An 18,210-nucleotide genomic window follows, 5' to 3' on the forward strand; every position below is an offset into this window, starting at 1 on the left:
CTGTGTCCATTCGCTGTGTGTTCTTCTGTGTCTGTATTTATCCCGCCCTTGCAGCTTGCTTGCTGTCTGCTCTGTGTCCATTCGCTGTGCATTCTTTTGTATCTGTATTTATTTTATTTTACTCCCCCTTCCCCCCTGTTACTTGCTTGCTGTCTGCTCTTGTGTCCATTCACTGCGCGCTCTTCTTTGTTCTTGCTGGTCTCCCTTCTTTGTTGCGTCACCTTGCTGAGTCAGCTCTCCATGGCACCTGTGGACTGGGTGGCACTCTGCAGCATGCGGGCAAGCCTGCCTTCACAAGGAGGCCCTGGGACATGAACCCTGGGACATGAATCTGATTGAGGCCCTGGGACATGAATCTGATTGAGCCACAGCCGCTTCTCAGCTGTGTCTTTTTAATGAATTTTTTTCTGATAAAATGAAAATGTTTGATATAGAAATGCTTGGCAATAAATGCATGAAGAAGAGAACAAGAGCCATTTATAATTCCACTCTTCACCAGTAATTACCATTTTTCTGGCATAGTTATTTCATAAGGACTTTTTTTTTAGTCTAAAAAACCATTTGTTGTAAAATCCTGTTTTCTCCTCAACAAGATATAATCAGGGAAGTGGAAGTGGCTGAAGCATTTGGGCACCCACCTACTACGTGGGAGGTCCTGGGTCTGCTTCCCAGTGCCTCCTGGAGAAAACAAGCAAGACAGTGAGCTGGTGCGACGGGCTGGCGTGGTGTGCTGATGCAACAAGAAGACACAAAGAGGAAACACAATGAGAAATACAACAAAAGCAGGGAGTGGAGGTGGCTCGTCCATTGAGCGCCTCTCTCCCACATGGGACATCCTGGGTTCCATTCCTAGTGCCTCCTAAAGAAGATGAGCAGACACAGAGAGCACACAACAAATGGACACAGAGAGTAGACAGTGAGCACAAACAACGAGGAGGTGGGGGGAGAAATAAATAAATAAAATATATCTGAAAAAAAAAAACCCCGAGATATAATCAAACCTGTAACAAGGGTCTGTACTGGTTTCCCAGCTGCTAAACAAATAGCATACAGTGGATTGACTTAAACAAGGGGAATTTATTGGCCCACCATGTTGAGGCTAGGAGAAGTCTAAAATCGAGGCATCAGCAGGCAACGCTTTCTCCCCGAGGACTGTGGCATTGGTTCTGGCTGGTTGCTGAGGCCCTTGGTCTGCAGGTCGTTGGCTTTGCCATCACATGGCGAAGCGCACGGTGGTAGGTATCGTTTCCTTTCTCCTCTGGGCCCCGTGGACTCTCAGCTTCTGCACGTGTCTGGCTCTCTCCACCTGAATTTCCTTGCTGCTCGAGGCCCACCCTGATTGGGTTAGGCCACACCTCAACGGGAGCGACATCGTCGGGAGGTCCTTTCCCAAACCCACAGGGCCAGGGCTTGGGATCCAGACATGCCTTTTGTGGGGCGCTTGACTCAAGCCCGACGGGGCCGCAGTTATGCAGCTGAGCAACTCAGTCATCTGCAGGTCACGTGCCACGCACTGGCAGGGTGTAGACAGAGTGGGTGAGCTGTTAAGACGGCCGGTGGAAGTGTGGCGGTCGTGGTTCAGGCAAAACTTGACCCCTTTCCTCGCTTGCTGTGGCAACTCCAGGTTCAATGACAAAAGAGCAGTTACTCTGATTTCTCATTTTAAAGATTCTAGATTTAGACGGAGTTACTGAGAAAACAGATTTTGCCCTCAGAGGAGGTTTCGGAATGAGCAGATGTAAACGTTGCTTTATGAATGGTAATTCTGGCTTGCTCCTTTGTGGCCTTTCCTACTGGCTGGTGGGATGAGAGAGAGGTTTCCCAAACCTATCATGCAAAATCGGCAAGAGTCCGTGGGAACCAAAGGAGGCATAACGAAGAACATTCCTTACTTGCATGTTTTATTCTTGGCAGTGACGGCATGAAAGGGCAGTTTGGGGAGTTGCTTTAGCCTCCCCACCAATCTCCATAAGCACTTCCAAGCATCCCCAGATAAATATGATAAAAATAACAATAATAAGCACGAAGAATAAAATCATGTGCCGTGAGGGTAAAAATATCTTAAGAGAACTTTGCTATTTTTAATAAACAGAAACAATCTAAGTAAAACCAGATTGTTTACCGTGCGGTCCCTTAGCGACCCCCCCCCATCCTTCCAGTCCCACCGTCCTTTCCACCAGATAACTGCCCCTATGTTATATGCTCATAACTCCACCACCACCCACCCACATCCTCCAGGCTCACATCAAAAAGCAGCATCGGGGAGATGTTTTGTCCCCAAGAAGAAGAAGTGGGGTGGGTGTTTCACAGTGTTGCTTGAAGATGGAGACTTAGTTTTTGCCTCTTAAAAAGTGGACAGGGAGGGAGAGGGGAAGTTGGAAGGATATATAGTTATAGCTTTCCCATCTACTATTTAAAAACCAATGTTGGTTGAATTGAATATTAAATAATTTGCCCTCGGTTCAAATCCCGACTGTGCTATTTCATTCAACCCTCCATCCGCTTTGCAGTTCTTAAGTATCTATTACGTGCCAGGCAATGGGTCGAGTGGGAGCTGGGGTTTGAAGAGCAAGGTGAGAATTGGAAATAGGCATTTAGGAGAATGGAGGAGATAGCAATCTAGGATGAAACCGTTTAGAGTGGAAATACTATTGAAGACTCTGGAGAACCTCCCAATTCAGGAGCAGAGAGTGTAGACTAGGAACTACCTTCCAACATTACCGTAGTTGAATCATTGCATGATTGGTCTTGCTAGAATTTGGGCATCAGGGAAGAGACAAGTACCTATGGAATCCATTTCTAGTGCCTGTTTTTGCACATGAACATCACCCCAATCTGCTGGTCTGTGGACACTCATCACTCTTTGTCAGCTCCTGGCTGCCTAGAACACAGCGGGTGGCATCCTTGTGGACCATAAGTAATTAAATTTGTTTCCCCGGTTGTGCCTCTTTCATTTTGCCTTGGCTGCAGAGTGCCAGCTGGGCTCAGTGGAGGATACGAAGGAAGAAACCAGGCAATCCTAACTCTTCAGGGACTTCGGATGTTATTGGGAGAAACAGTGAAGATACTGGACATGCCAAGTTAGGGAGTGGCGATGGACCGGACTCTAATCCTAAAGTTGTCCACCAACCTTGGGACATTCTCTCACCTCTCCAGGTCTTTGCTTCTTTCTCAAAGAGGCAAGAGCACCGTGTGAGCAGCAGGCTCTGGGTATACGCGATGGGTTGACCTCAGCTGCCTGGAATATACTGAAGTCCCAACCCCTGGTGCTTTGGAGATAGGGTTTTTGCAGCTGAAGCCCAGTTAAGAGGAAGTCATCCTGAATTATGGTGGGCCCTAATCCAGGATGACCTTCTAAGAAGAGGCACAGGTGCAGGGAGAGGAACTCATGTGAAGACAGAGGGAAGGTGGCTGCAAGAGGACAGAGGCAGAGATTGGAGTTTTATGCTGCCACATGCCAAGGAGCACCAGGGAGAGCTGGCGAGCCCTGGAAGCTGGTAGGGGCCGGGAAGGGTCCTCCCCTAGATCCTCCCAGACTTCTGACCTCCAGAACAGAGGGAGCATACGTTGCTGTTGCTCTAAGCCACCCAGTTTGTGGTTCTCTACAATGGCAGTCCTGGATAGAAAATAAATAAATTCCCTGTCCCAGGGCTCTTTCTGGAGATGTCCTGGGAGGAGACCGTCCTTCCTGGAGCAAAGGGTGCTCCGACCTGATGCCAGAAGATGAGGGTCTAATTGCAGGTGGCTTCGGAGGCCAGGCAAAATGCTGGGCCCTAGATGTGGTCATAAGAAGAGAAGTGGGAAGCACTCACTGTGAGAGTGTGTGTGGGTGACGTTCTCTTCTTGGCTTGCAACGTCTGTGCCCAAACACATTAACACATTTTTACGCAAAGCCTTCCTTTTCTTTCCCTTTGGTGATCTCCCATCACTGCCGCTCTGTACTCAGCCCAGAGAAAAAGCACACATGCTACTGCTTTATAAATACTTCTGGGTGGCGATAATGCCTGTGCCTCGTTTATTTGGTACCCATTCTTCTTCTTCCATGAGGCAAGCATTAGTTAGCTAAGAAGTTGGTCTTGCTGACTTTTTTTTAAAGCCATTTTTTAGCTCTCCTAGTCTGTGCTGTTCTCACTCGCCTCTGCCAAACATGCCCCTCTGCTGTTTTCTCTCCACCTGAATGATGAGAGTCCCAGGAAAGGAACCAGAAGTTCAGGCCTCCTTGCCTCAGTTTTGCCAGAAACTATCAGACCCTGAGAAAATAACTTCCATTTTTCGCCAGTCCTTTATTGCGTCACCTGAAAAAACGGGGGAGGTGAGTGAAATGGACCCTCTGGTGGCTGATGTGAGCCGGTGGCCCAGAGAGGATGCACTCTGGACTTGTTCCTCCAGCTGCTAATGACAATGAGCTTGAAACGAAGAGACCAGGCCAGCAGCTCTGGAGAACTTTTTAGAAACGTAAATTCTCGGGCCCACGCAGGCCCACGCAGACCTCTTGAATTCAGTTCTGAGGCCCGGCAGCCTCTTTTCACATGTCCTCCAGGGTAATCGACTGCTTGCTCAAGTTTGAGAACTGCTGGTTTCAGCCTTCTGTTTGTTGTTTAATACGTTAACCCAGATGTCCTTCTTCATTTGAACTTTATGGGGTCAGAGCTTATATTCCTGTCTACAAAATTAGGCATCTTCTATCTTGGGGTTTTGTTTTGTTTTGTTTTCATTTTTATCAGAGAAGCTGTGAGTAACAAAGCAATCATGCATAATGTACAGAATTCCCATACATCACCCCTACACCCAAGCCTTACACTGTTGTGGAACATCTGTTACAGCCCAATCTTGTTTTTCAAGCAAAATTGTGAAATGGGTGAAATTCGTCTTCGGCATCCTGTCACCTCCTTTTTTCGGCTCTTTTTCCTGTCTTGTTTTTATCTACCGGATTCTTCCTTGCCTCTTAAATGGCTAAAATTCAAGGGAGTTCTTTAGGATGGAGTAGAGGTCCTGAAAGAATAAGATCTGAAAATACAAGATCTCTAATGACAGAATCCTGGGCATCCGCATTCCAGCTGCAGAGGTATTTGGGGATGGCATTGACATTGACCTTCCAGAGTCCACCATGAGCAGAGACCCAGCCTATCCTTTGTAAGACTGACCTAATCAGAGTGAAAGGAGCCTTTTCCCTTCCTGTCTCATTCTCAAGAAGAGGCCGATACAGTCTCAGGAGGCAAAAATGCCTTTAGCACAGGCACCAAAGCTGGGTGCTTCTGTCTTTTCCTCCAAGACTTGCCATGCCCTCCTCCCCAGTTGTGCCATTTTCATGATACATTGCAGTCTGGAGCTTTTCAAATGAAACAATGCAAAGCCTGATGAGTATTCAGAGTTCAATTGGGCTTCCCCAGGGAGCCTGTTCTCTCCAGAGGGAATTAGATGGACATAAGTCATATTTATTTAGCTGGGGTCTGCTTATCCCCTCTTGCTTTCAAGATGACGGGAATTCATACTTCTACTTTCTGCCCTAGGACCATTGAACAAGTTGCTCCACAAACCTGTCTGTCCAAGAACCACTGTTGTTGGATGCTAAGTGCTAGAGGTCAAACAAATGGCACAGCCTTGTCTTTTACCTCCAATATCCCTTTCCTCGTTGCACACATGTGCTCTCAGGCAGATAGATTCACACACCCACAGAGGTCAGTTCATCTCAGAGCCCTGCACACTTGTGATGGACAAACTCAGCAAATACCCTCAACTACGTGTCGTCATTGAAAAACCCCTACGTTTGACTTTTTCTTTCACAATGTTTTGAACTGCCTGAGTGAGCCAAATTCTCCCCCTTCATGTTATCAGACTCAGCAGGTTCAGTAAAGTTGCTTGTAAATAGGGTGCTGCCTGGGGAGGGGACTCACAGAAATTTCCAGAAGTAAAAAGCAGGTGCATCGGAGTAGCTCAAAGTTGTCGTGAAAGTCCTTTGAAATGTGAACTGGTGAGGCTTAAACTGAGTGTTGCGTAGAGTCTGTCAATTATGCCCAGTGTTCCAGGGTTCTGGAAAGGTTTTGTCCACACAAGCTGCGTGAAAGAGAGTTGGAGGAATTATCTAGGCAAGCAGTCATTCTCCACCACCAGCCAATCTCTTTGTGGAGTGAAAGGCCATTTGGGGGAAAAGGCTAATTAATGAAATTGGCCATTCTCGCTAATCAGATCCACCAGAGAATTGTTCTACTAGCAACAGGCTAAAGTTGATATTAGGGAAAGTGAAAAAGGCTAATGATAGTGTTAATCTTGGGTTAACTACAAAAATACTGCCCCTGCCACCTCTGAGCTGCAATTTTAACTACCGAAGCCAGACATTCCCAAATTACTGTTCCCACAGCAACTCTAATTCGGTCGACTCTGCACGACTTGGCATAGATGAGGACAATAGCTCTGTATTATTGTTGCTGGGAGAGGTGCAGTTATTTTTTTTATTTTCAAGCTGTGGAAAGTTGTATTTCACGGAAATGTGGTCATTAGAGACCAACAAAAGTCCTTCAGAACCCCGGAAAATCCGTGCTTTGAAACATGGATAAACATTCATGTAATTCAGAGCTGCACGTTGTTAAGGTCGCAGTGGCCTCCTGGACAGTGGACTTTGAAAATCTTCTATTCCTACCTAAGGAATATCCACATTTTGAGGTTCTGAGCAGTAGGGTCCCAGCAGTCAGGCTACTGGGACAAAGAGAAGAGGGTATACTCCAAAATGGCTTTGAGAAAAATATATGCTCATTTAAGCAGTCATGAGACTTAATCTGTTATGATGATGCTTGAATTTGGCATTTTAGCTGTAAATGGTCTACAAATCTTGGTTTGATTTCAAACATTTTCTTCTTTGTGAAAAAGAAAATCCTTGGAAGAAAACTAGAGAGAAAAGTTAAAAGTAAGATTAAGGTGCTTGTTGCTGTAAATATTTTGGAAAAATTTTCAGATGTCCAAAAGTGATAATGAGGTAGAATGGTAAAAACTAGTCATTGCTCAATTAGTTAACGCATTTACCTTCCCAACCCAGAAAATTATCTTCTTCAACAATGGATTTGAAATTAACCTAATCCTATCATTGCTACTCTAGGTATCTGTTTTTGAAAATGTAGTAAGCTTGCTCTTATCTATCAAAAGTAAGTGGCATCCAAGATGGCAGAGAGAAACTGCCCCCAAACAGATGTGACACTAACAAGAAGGATGTTAAAGATGAAATCAGCAAGCTCACAAGAATATAAATGTATGTGAGGAATCCTGAAGAAATGGATATAGGGTTTCTTTGTTAAGATGACCAAGTAAAACTGATTGACAGAATTTTTCCTTCCCCCCTTCAAAAAAAAGGAAAAAAATAAATCGCTAGTAGTATCCAAACAAAAAAGCTATAACCTAAAGCAACATTTCAGCAACTGGTGGCTGAGCAGCTTCTGGTTCCTAATCCAGCCACCCTTCAACTGCCTCAAAGACATACCTCAGAGTAAATGAAATAAAAAAGAGGAAAGTACAAATCAGGAGAGGAAACCATGAAGCTGCCTCCCTTAGTCGCTATAGAGTCTTCATTTCTAGGTTCTGAGTTGGGGAAATGATCTAAAGTCTGAGGGGTATCATCTCCTCAGAATGGCATGTGTCCCAAGTAGGTGGAGTGCTTCCCAGTGCAGGACATTGAACAAATTCTCAAAACGATGAGCAGCACCCAGGTTCTCTAGGATTTATGTACATCACTTCAAACTCTCCCTTTCCCCATTTCCATCCAAGCCTAGAAGAGGAGTTAGAACACAACTTATTTAGCTCTCAAATCTGTGCTTGAAAGAGAAACATGTCTCCAACATGGCGGCAAGGGATTCAAGAATTCTTCCATAATGTATCAGAGTAATTAGAATATCTGCCCAGAGTTGCCTGAGCAGAGCAAGATGAAAAGAATCAGCATGACAACTACAAACAGTGTGTCAGAAAGGAACTTGGCACGCAGAGGAGAGGCACAGGCTCACCCGTGAAGAAAATAACGCTTAAAAGAGCAGAAACAGAGCCTCACAATGGCTCAATAAGAATAAAACATTTTTTAAATAGCGAAAAGACAAAGTGATGAAACAATGGGAATGAGATGAAAAGGGAAACTCAAAGTCTAACGAAACAAATCAAGAACAAAAAACATTATTGCCAAAACGATCTATAAATTAGAAATGTTAAAGTATAGAAGAGATCCTGGTGAAAATTATTTACTAACAATGGAGAAACATCTCCTTATAATCACAGTGAAACAAGGAAATTAAAGACAAAGAATCTAAAAAAAAGTGACATGCAAATATTATACAATATGAGGACAATAATTGGAGTCCCTGAATAGAGAATATAACAAGTAGAGCAGAAGATGTATTGAAAGAAAAAAGAAAATTTCCCAGAAATTAAAATGGGACCAAATGTGTTCCAGGAAATATAAAATGCTGAAAACTCAGCTGTATCTTAGTTAAGCTATTACACCTCAAGGATAAAGAAAGAATTCTTCAGATGTCAAATGAGAACAAGTCTGTCTCCTACAACGGGTGAAAAATCAAGCTGACCTCATACTTTCTCACTGAGGACTTTGATGCCATGCCACCTGAAAGTGGAGAAAGAAAGTGACCCGTGGATATTACAACATCCAGCCAAGATGTTGTTAAAATATAAAGACAGTGGGAAGAGAGACTTCAACCAAGCAACTGTGAGAAGTTTTTGAAGAAAATACTGGATAGCAAGAGTCCAGCCAATAAAAAAACATTTCAAAATAACTCAGAAATGGAGCCGCCGCAGTAAAGTGACTGAAATGACTGAAAATACGTTTGTTTAAATGTGGAACTAATACTAAATGACTGTGGGGATTGCTGTTACAGCTCGGAAATGAATACCAATTGGGAAAAATAAAAATAATCACCAAGTACAGAAGATGGGAGCCCAGAGATGGAGGGAAGTTCTTGTGTCTTCATCTTTCCCAGCAAGGAGTCAGGATTGTCTAGAATTTTGCAAACATAATTATTCCAGCCTCTGAATGTTGGATGATCTTTTTTTAACCATAGAATGATCATTGAGGATATGATTATTACAGTGTGAGAACTTTTATTTGAAGCGTAGTGGTTCTTTCTCATTCATCCATACTGTTCAATCATATTTGAAACTTAACACATTTCATTTCTTAAAATAGTACCTAGGGAATGATTCCACCCTGTAAAAGTCTTTCTGCGAAGATACCTGAAAAGGTGGCCGCAGCAATGTTCATCTGATGTTAATATTTCTGGTCGTGGGGCATTTTTTAACTTTAATCTTTACAACTTTCTGCATTTTAAAAAAACTGTTTAAGATCAGTATGCTTTATGGTACAAAACCAACTGTGGTTTTTCTTTAAAAGTAGAAAAACACATCAAAAATGGCTAATCCTGGATGATACTGGAAACTCTTTAATTCTTGGTACTTTCGTGTTACTTTTTAAATCAAAACATTCGTTGGTTAGTCAATTAAGAGTGGGCACAAGGAGAGGACGAGGGGCTGTGCCGTCCTGCGTTTGCGAGCGCTTTCGCCTGCACAGCCTCTTTTGGGGGGGGATCAGTGGGGCCCCTTCTACCTGGACTTCCTGGGCACCCTGAGAGCCCTTCCAGACCTGTCTGGATGAGCAGCTGTCGCAGCCACTGATGCTGGGTGAGCACATCTTCCCGGGGATGGCTAAGGGGCGACGCTCTTGCCTTTTGAGTGGGCAGAACAGATTTGGGGGCTCTGAAAGGGGCCAGGACAACCCTCACACTTGGGGGCTCAACGTTTAAATGGCGTCTTTCTCTTGATTCTCAGGCAGAAATGGTGCACAGCGCCTTCCAGTCCCAGCGAGCCTTCCTCGTGGTGGCCTCTCGGTACCAACAACCTCAAGAGGTAAGAGACGAGGCCGCCTCGGGGGCTGGGGTGGACCATTAGGTTAAAAAACAAGCAACTGAAATACCTATGGGGCGAGACAGGGCGCATCTGTAGGTGCCGTCTGCAGCCTGTATCATGATATGGAACGTGTCTTCTGCCGTCGTCATCTTAATAGGTAAGTTTAAAAACAAATGTCTGCCAGTTGCCAAAAAAGAAAAAGGGGAAACAGCAAGCATTACGTGTCTTCTTACTACTATAATAATATATCGTTATGGCCCAGTTCATGCTGTAGCAACTGATGTCAGTTTAAAAGGTCAACTTATTTATAGCATCGGCATCCTATCCTTTTCACAGTCTCATGGACTTTTTTTTTTTTAAAGATTTATTTTATTTCCTTCTCCCCCCTTCCCCCACTTTGTCTGCTCTCTCTGTCCATTCACTATGTGTTCTTCTGTGTCCGCTTGCATTCTTCTCATGTGGCACCAGAAAACTGTCACTTTTTTGTTGCGTCACCTTGCTGCGTCAGCTCTCCGTGTGTGCGGCACCACTCCTGGGCAGGCTGCACCTTTTTCGCATGGGGTAGTTCCCCTTGCAGGGCACACTCCTTGTGTGTGGGGCTCCCCTACACGGGGGACACGCCTGCATGGCACGGCAATCCTTGTGCGTGGCAGCACTGCATGTGGACCAGCTCATCACACGGGCCAGGAGGCCCTGGGTTTGAACCCTGGACCTCCTATATGGTAGGTGGACACTCTATCAGTTGAGCCACATCTGCTTCCCTCACGGCCTTTTTATAATCAAGGTTTCCTACTGGGTTTTAAGTTCAGATCTTGTGCTGCTTTGTTATCACAACTGCTCATTGGTATTGTCAGCTGGATTTCTCGCAAGCTCGTGTTGTTAAGGCCTCCAGTGTGTGCCACTTTGTCAGGGCAGCCTCAGGAAACTAACAAATCTCCTTTTTAGCAAAATCAGAGCTTCTCAAATATAAGTGTATATGGCTCACCCAGGAGCTGAACTGCAGTTTCTGATCCCAGAGGCCCAGGGTGGGACCAGGAATCTGCTTTCCTAGGGGATGCTTAAGCTGGTCATTCTCAAAACACCAGCGTTGGAGAGAATCTTTGTGATTCTGTCCAAGCTAAGGCATATTCCTCTCCTTTCTCCACCACCATGAATACAGGTTCACCACCATGAATACAGCTGTGGTGTAAGAAAGCTGTTAAGAGACCTTGATGCAGTATTACCAAAATAATCGTTGTAACAACTTTTAACCTGGGATAACTTTGCCCTCTGTAGCAGTTTGATATGGTTATGAGTTCCAAAAATAGATAGTGGATTATGTTGGTAAGCTGGTGTGTACCTGGGCATTATTATGATTAGGGCTTTAATTGGGCCACCTCATTAGGGCATTGAGTCCCCACCCCTTGGTGGGTGGGAACTCACAGATAGAAGGCATGGCAAAGGACAGAGCTGAGGGTTTTTGATGTTGGAGTTTTGATGTTGGAGTTTGATGCTTAAGCTGGAGCCCCGGGAAGTAAGCTCACAGAGGAAAGAGAAGCCAGCCCCAGAAAGGGAGGAACCCTGAGCCCAGGAAGAAGCAAGCCCTGGGAAGAGAGGAACCCTGAACCCAGAGAGAAGCAAGACCCTGGAAGAGAGGAACCCAGGAAGCCTGAACCCTTGCAGTCGTCGGCAGCCATCTTGATCCAACACTTGAAAATAGACTTTGCTGAGGGAAGTAACTTAGGCTTTATGGCCTGGTGTCTGTAAGCAAATACCCCAAATAAATACCCTTTATAAAAACCAACTGATTTCTGGTATTTTGCATCAGTATCCCTTTGGCTGACCAATATACCCTGTAAGGGCCAGGGTAAACTTTAACATATAAAGAAAAATAATAATGGATGTTAAGCACAAAGTGGTGGTTGGTAGGGGGTCCTTATTCTCCAGGCCACCTATAAATGTCCCACTCTCTAAACCCAGGCCCCAGTACCACCCTCCCAAAGCACTGACATTGCACCATGCAAATAATTCCATCCCCTCTATGAAGGGGTCTTTTTGTTTTTTGGTTGTTATTGGGTTTTGTTTGTTTTTATTCAACAAAGGGTTCTTAACATTTTGGCCATGCTGATTAAGTAACGAATGAAAATTTTCACTAAAATGTCGCTCAACTACCAGCATATTTTGCAAAGAAGAAAATAGAAATTATTCTTTTGAATACTCCGTATCCAAGTTTGGTAACAATTACACGCTTACAAAAGATAAAATGAATAGTCCCTGTGACACAACACAAGTTAAATTTCATAGCGCTCTTTGACTTGTGGCACAGAACCCTGCCGTTTAAAGAGTTGAGCTGAGAGGGAAGCAGATTTCGTTCAACAGATAGGGCGTCTGCCTACCACATGGAAGTCCAGGGTTCAAACCCAGGGCCTCCTGACCCATGTGGAGCTGGCCCACATGCAGTACCATGCCACAACAGGGGTGTCTCCCGCATAGGGGAGCCCCACACGCAAAGAGTGTGCCCTGTAAGGAGAGCCGCCTAGCACAAGAAAAGCACAGCCTGCCCAGGAGTGGCACCGCACACACGGAGAGCTGACGCAGCAAGGTGACACAACAAAAAGAGACATGGATTGCCGGTGCCGCTGACAAGAATGGAAGCAGACACAGAAGAACACACAGCGAATGGACACAGAGAGCAGACACCTGGGGGGCGGGGAAGGGGAGAGAAATAAATTAAAAAATAAATCTAAAATAAAAGAGTTGAGCGGAGAATCTTAGGATGTGAGAAGTTTGACATCGAGGGATAAAGCTCAGGCCCTCGCTGGCTCAGTGGTTCCCAGTTTTGCCTGCACAGTGGAGCCACCTGGAGAACTTTAAAAAGGACCAGTGCCTGCTTCTCCTCCTGGGGGTTCTGATCTAATTGACCCGCGGAGTGGTCTGGGCCTTGACGGCTTGACAGGCCCCCCAGGTGCTTCGGGCTGCAGCCAGCGTGGGCAGCCCCACCCTGGGTGGAGGGAACTGCTCCCCTCCCGTGGCCCGAGAGTTGCCTCCAGCCCCGCCGCTGGCTTGGGAGGGCTGGAAACGTTCTGTGTCGCACTCTGGGTGCTTGTCCTTCTTGGCCTTCTCAGTCCTGCTTTTTTCCCCTTTGCACAAAAACGAAGAAAGCGGGTGACACCAGGCAGTTAGGGTGGGATGCACTCTAGAGGCAGCCGTCGCCTGCCTTTTCTGTGGTCAGAGCGGGAGGAGAGGCGTCGTCAGGGGGTGTTAGAGTCTCCGTGGAGGAAGGAACCGGGACTTTTCTGGCTATTACTCTGCTCAGTCCCTTCTTAAAGTATAGACAGGGAGCCTCGGCTTTTGCCTTCTAAGTCTTATGTATAAAACAGGGGTTCTTAACCAAGGGTCCTTGAGCTTGAAGTGAAATTCAAAAAATCATTCTCGTGGGGACGTGTTGGTGCGGGTGTGATGTATTTATTAAATACTACACGGTATAGTGTGGGCTTAGTAGGGGGCCCGTGGTTTTCACCTGACTGGCAGAGGGGTCCATGGGACAAAAGAAGTTAAGAACCCCTGATATAAGGTTCTCACTAATAATTGGATGAAGCATTGAGTGAACAAATGAATGAATGCCTTTGGACCACGGCATCCCAGCACGAGCTGCGGTCGTGGCCAATGTGTGGGTTAGCACGTGGCCCTGCACAGTCTCGAGTGTAGCCAGTGTCGCTGCCCTTCGTACCCTACTGCAAACCTGATAAAAGGGAGAGGATTGCGTCTGTTCCAGGGGCCACGCACCCAGGAGGGAGGGACACCCACCCAGCAGCAAGGGCAGAAGCTGGAAACATTCCCTGGAGCACTTATCATACCGCATCCAGTGTAACAAGCTCTGGCAGGATCAGATGGACAAAATGCCAAGCAGGCTTCTGATGCCCACTTCCTTTTCTCTTCACTCCAGGTCCTTTCCTTCCCTCTTTCCCCAGAAGGGCAGTGCTGTGAAGTGCACTGTCCTAGTGCTTCCGCTGGGTAGGAAGGCAGATGCAAGAGCCCAGCCACACAGGGGTCAGAGTAGTTTGTGACCGGACCTTGATTTTCCCTCTCTGAAGTCGAGAAGACTCATCATAAAGGCTATCTTAAAGCAGACTGTACATTTTCGTGGGAACAGTGTGACAACTGTCCATGTCTTCAGCCTTTCGGGAGAATTTTATTTAGCTCCTCTAGCTTCAACTCTCAAGGATACATGGTAGTGGTTTGCAAACTTTAGCATGCGTGAGAATTACCTGGAAGACTCGTTAAACCACAGATTGCTGTGGTTTACCACTGTCAGAGTTTCTAGGTATTGGTTGGGATCCAAGGATTTGCATTTCTAACAAGTTCCCAGTAGATGCTGATGCTGGTCTGAGAAGTACACTTTGAGGACCTCTGATACATGGATTGCTCCCACCAGGTACACCTCCAGCTGGGATTTATTTCAAGTGCCTCAGACTCCTACTACGTCTAGACCCAGCTTCTCAAACTTGAATCTACATTCGAATTACCTGGGATCTTGTTAAAATGCAGATGGGGGAGCAAGAGTCTGTCTAAGAAGCTCCCACATTTCCCCAAATTTATTTGACCACGGCAGCTTAGGGAGAAGCCTACTTGACACATTTAAAAGTTGCTCTGTTTTTTTTCTCTTCTTTATTTTTTTTTTAAATGTTACATTCAAAAACTATGAGGTCCCCATATACCCCCCATGCCCCTCACCCCACTCCTTCCACATCAACAACCTCTCTCATCATCATGGCACATTCGTTGGTGAATACATTTTGGAGCCCTGCTGCACCACATGGATAATGGTTTATATCGTAATTTACACTCTCCCCCAGTCCATCCAGTGGGCCATGGCAGGACATACAATGTCTGTCCCTGCAGTACCACCCAGGACAACTCCAAGTCCTGAAAGTACCCCCACATCACATCTCTTCTTTCCTCTCCCTACCCTCAGCAGCTACGGTGGCCACTTTCTCCACACCAATGCTACAGTTTCTTCCATTACTAATCACAATAGTTCCATAGTAGAATATCAGTAAGTCCACTCTAATCCATACTCTGTTCCACTCCAGGGTCCACAGGCTGGAGGAATAGAGTATGGATTAGAGTGGGCTTACTGATATTCTACTATGGAACTATTGTGATTAATAACTGTTTTATATTCATTGCTCTTGGTGAATTCCAACATTGAGAAGGGATTCTGAGGTAGGCAGAATTCTGCGATGTCCCCCAAGTTTCCTATGCTCTAGCATGCACACCCCATTGAATCCCCCTGTTGAGCGTGCATGGGAACAGTGAATGTGATTGGAGGGATAGTCCTTTGATCATGTCACTGCATGTAAGACTTCGTAGCCATCTGGCTGGCCTTGAAGTGAGTTTTCATCTCTGGAGTCAGAGATGCCCCGCTGTGGATGAACCAGTGAGGAAACGGGACTCTCAGGCCATCTCCTCAAGGAACAGCGGTCTGAACAAGCACATGAGCTTGGAAGCAGACCCCAAGTTCAGATGAGAATGGCGCCCAGGGACCCCTTAACTGCATCCTTGAGAGAGCCCACACAGAGGCCTCAGCTCCACCTTGCCTGGACTTCTACAGAAACCGTGAGATGATAAGTGGGTGGTGTTTTAAGCCACTAAGTTTGTGGTCATTTATTAAGCAGCAGAGAAAATGAATATACATATTCCCTTTGTTCCCTTTCCTTGCCAGACTCTGGAATGATTAATCAGTCTTTCTTATGGGCCATTGGCCACAGACCAAAATGAAGCCCCCCTGCCCTTTGCTTTCTCCTCCCTGTCCCCTAGTCCCTAGACTTCCCCCGCCCATCTCTCCTAGGAAGAACAGGATAAGAGGTTCATCCATAGCCCTGGTGGACAGTGGTGACATCCAGTTTCAAGTTTCCATTCCCATTTTGGCATTGAGAAACAGGCCGCCCCTATTCTCAAGTGTTGGACCTTTCAGGTTTTTCAACCATGACCCTTAGAAAAGAATACATTTTACTTCACAGTCTAGTTTCACAAAACAACAATTATCCTTACCATACACTGTATTCTGATGTATTTCCTCTGGTCCATTCTGTTTGCTTTGTCCTTTTCCTCTTTTTTTTTAATGCCGGTCATGACCAGCTAAATCAATTTCATGATATACTAGCAGGTTACGCTTTGCAATTCAGACGCACCCCTCTCATTGATGTATTACAATGCTCTTGACATAGAACATGATATGTAACATTTGAAGAACAGCTCATGCTTTGCTTCTCTCTGTGTTATCATTTCTATAAATAATCTTTGGACAAAGGAATAGCCCAGCCCTTACGGTATCACCCTCTAGAAATTGTAGTGACATTTATCAAGTCCATCTTTTTCCAGTTGATGGAAGGATTCTTTCATGGAAAATGGCCAAGATGTTCCCAACCTCTCAGTGCACAATTTTCCAAGGGACCCCAGCACATTCAACCATTTACTTACTTTTACAACCAGTGGGTGTAGTGAAAATAGGTTAGTTCTAATTTACAAATATGAGAAATGAAATATGATACATTAAGGACCTGGTGGGGGCCCTAGACACAGACCCTATCCCTCTACTCACCATTCAAAGTCCTTTTCACAGACAATACACATAAGAGCCACACTTCACAGTCATTTATAAGAGCTTTGTGTCAAAATCAAATGGGGGAGTGTATGTAGCTCAAGTGGTTGAGTACCTGCTTCCTATGTGCAAGGTCCTGGGCTTGATCCCTGGTACCTCCTGAAAACTAAATAAGCAAATGAAAAAAAATTATTCTCACCAGGTAACATACATAGCTCAGTGGTTGAGCACCTCCTTCTCATGTATGAGGTCCTGGGTTCAGTCTCTGGTACTTCCTAAAAAAAAAAAAATCAAACTGTAGCAAGCATTTGGTCGAGTAGGGACAGGTGAAATAATCCCATCCAGCAAGGGAGCCAGTAAATTCCTGTTGTTTAAGCAAACCCATGGCATGGTATTTGTTTTGGCAACAAGGAAATGAAAACAGCAGGGCAATACCACTGCTTTAGCAAACAGTCTCCAAATCTCAAAAACCTAATAAAAGTTTCTTCCTTGCTCACATAAGGTCTTCTTGGGTGTTTTTGGTCAACAGGCTTCCATGTATTCATTCAGAGACCTGGGCTTCTTCCACCTTGTGGTCCTCTCCTTTAGGTCCTCAACCACAGAACTGAGAAAGAGAATGCAGGATCACTCCTGAGAAGGGGTTATAGCCAGGCCTGGAAGTGGCTTGTGTCATCACCACCCTTATTAGATCTTATAGCCACTTCTAGCTGCAAGGGAGGCTGGGAAATGTGGTCAGCCCATATGCGTGCAAGGAAGAACTCACAGACTTGGTGAAAGCATCTAACCAGTCTGCCAGAGGATAACTTAGTTCAGCTAAAATGAGGTCTAATCCAGTGGAAATATATTCTTTCCAAAAACTTAATGTGAATTTTTTAGTTTAACCCTCCCAGTAGCCACCCAGAGAACGGCAAGACAAAAACAAGACTTGCAAATCTAACAGCTGAATTTGGTTTTATTGCATTTAGATTTATAAATATATAAATATACATACATACATACAAAAGTTACTTTTAATTAGAATGAGTTCATCCTTTATGCCTTAATTATAAGGTATCAATTTATTGTTCAATATTTTTAAAATGCCAAACAAAAGAGTCATGTAACTTTGATCTTAGAGCATGCCTTGGGTAAATTACTTGGTCCTAGTGGTAGGTCTGGAAATTGTAAAGGAAAAGCAAACGAATGAACAAAGCCAAACTCCCAAGTGTTCCTTAAGTCCATGCCCAGAAAATGTCACACAGCATTGCTCAATCACATTTGCTGAATCTTCTTGAAAGATTTGGCCATGATTAGTGCTGCTCCATCCTGTTGTCAGAGGACATGTGACAGCTAACATAATGCAATAAAGTAATTCCGGCCCTAATATAAAATGAAATGCCTACTTTAAATTTATTGCTTAGAGATTTTTTTCTTAATACAAAAGCATCAAGAAAATGTTCTTTCTATTAATTATATGTGCTGAGCAACTATTTTCAATGGATTTTAAAAGAGTAATTTCTGTATTTATCTTGAAAACAGAAAAAATAAAGGGAAATAAAATATCAGACGTTTTCATCCTTTGCATCATACTCTGGTTTCATTTAGTGGTGGCATGTCCCTGTTGTCTAGGGCGACAGTCTTGGGCATGGCGCTTTGGCAACTAACCCATGGTTCACTTTATGACCTTTTCCAAATTTACTCTGAATTCTCCCTTCATAACTGTGCATACTTTCTGCTCTTGCTGATATTGCTAAATGGGT

At 44.9% G+C, this 18,210-nt stretch overlaps 1 protein-coding gene across 2 annotated transcripts in view; it reads left to right on the top strand.

Moving 5' to 3' along the window:
- The window catches only part of CAP2 (cyclase associated actin cytoskeleton regulatory protein 2), a 161,419-nt gene that overhangs the window by 41,621 nt on the left and 101,588 nt on the right, over positions 1 to 18,210 (top strand). For both annotated transcript variants that reach the window (XM_004484784.5, XM_004484785.5), the window contains exon 4: positions 9,811 to 9,888. In XM_004484784.5, the coding sequence (XP_004484841.1) occupies positions 9,811 to 9,888 (78 nt within the window). The remainder of the gene's footprint in view (positions 1 to 9,810; positions 9,889 to 18,210) is intronic.

Source organism: Dasypus novemcinctus, chromosome 22 (genome assembly GCF_030445035.2).
Source record: "Dasypus novemcinctus isolate mDasNov1 chromosome 22, mDasNov1.1.hap2, whole genome shotgun sequence".
NCBI lineage: Eukaryota > Metazoa > Chordata > Mammalia > Cingulata > Dasypodidae > Dasypus > Dasypus novemcinctus.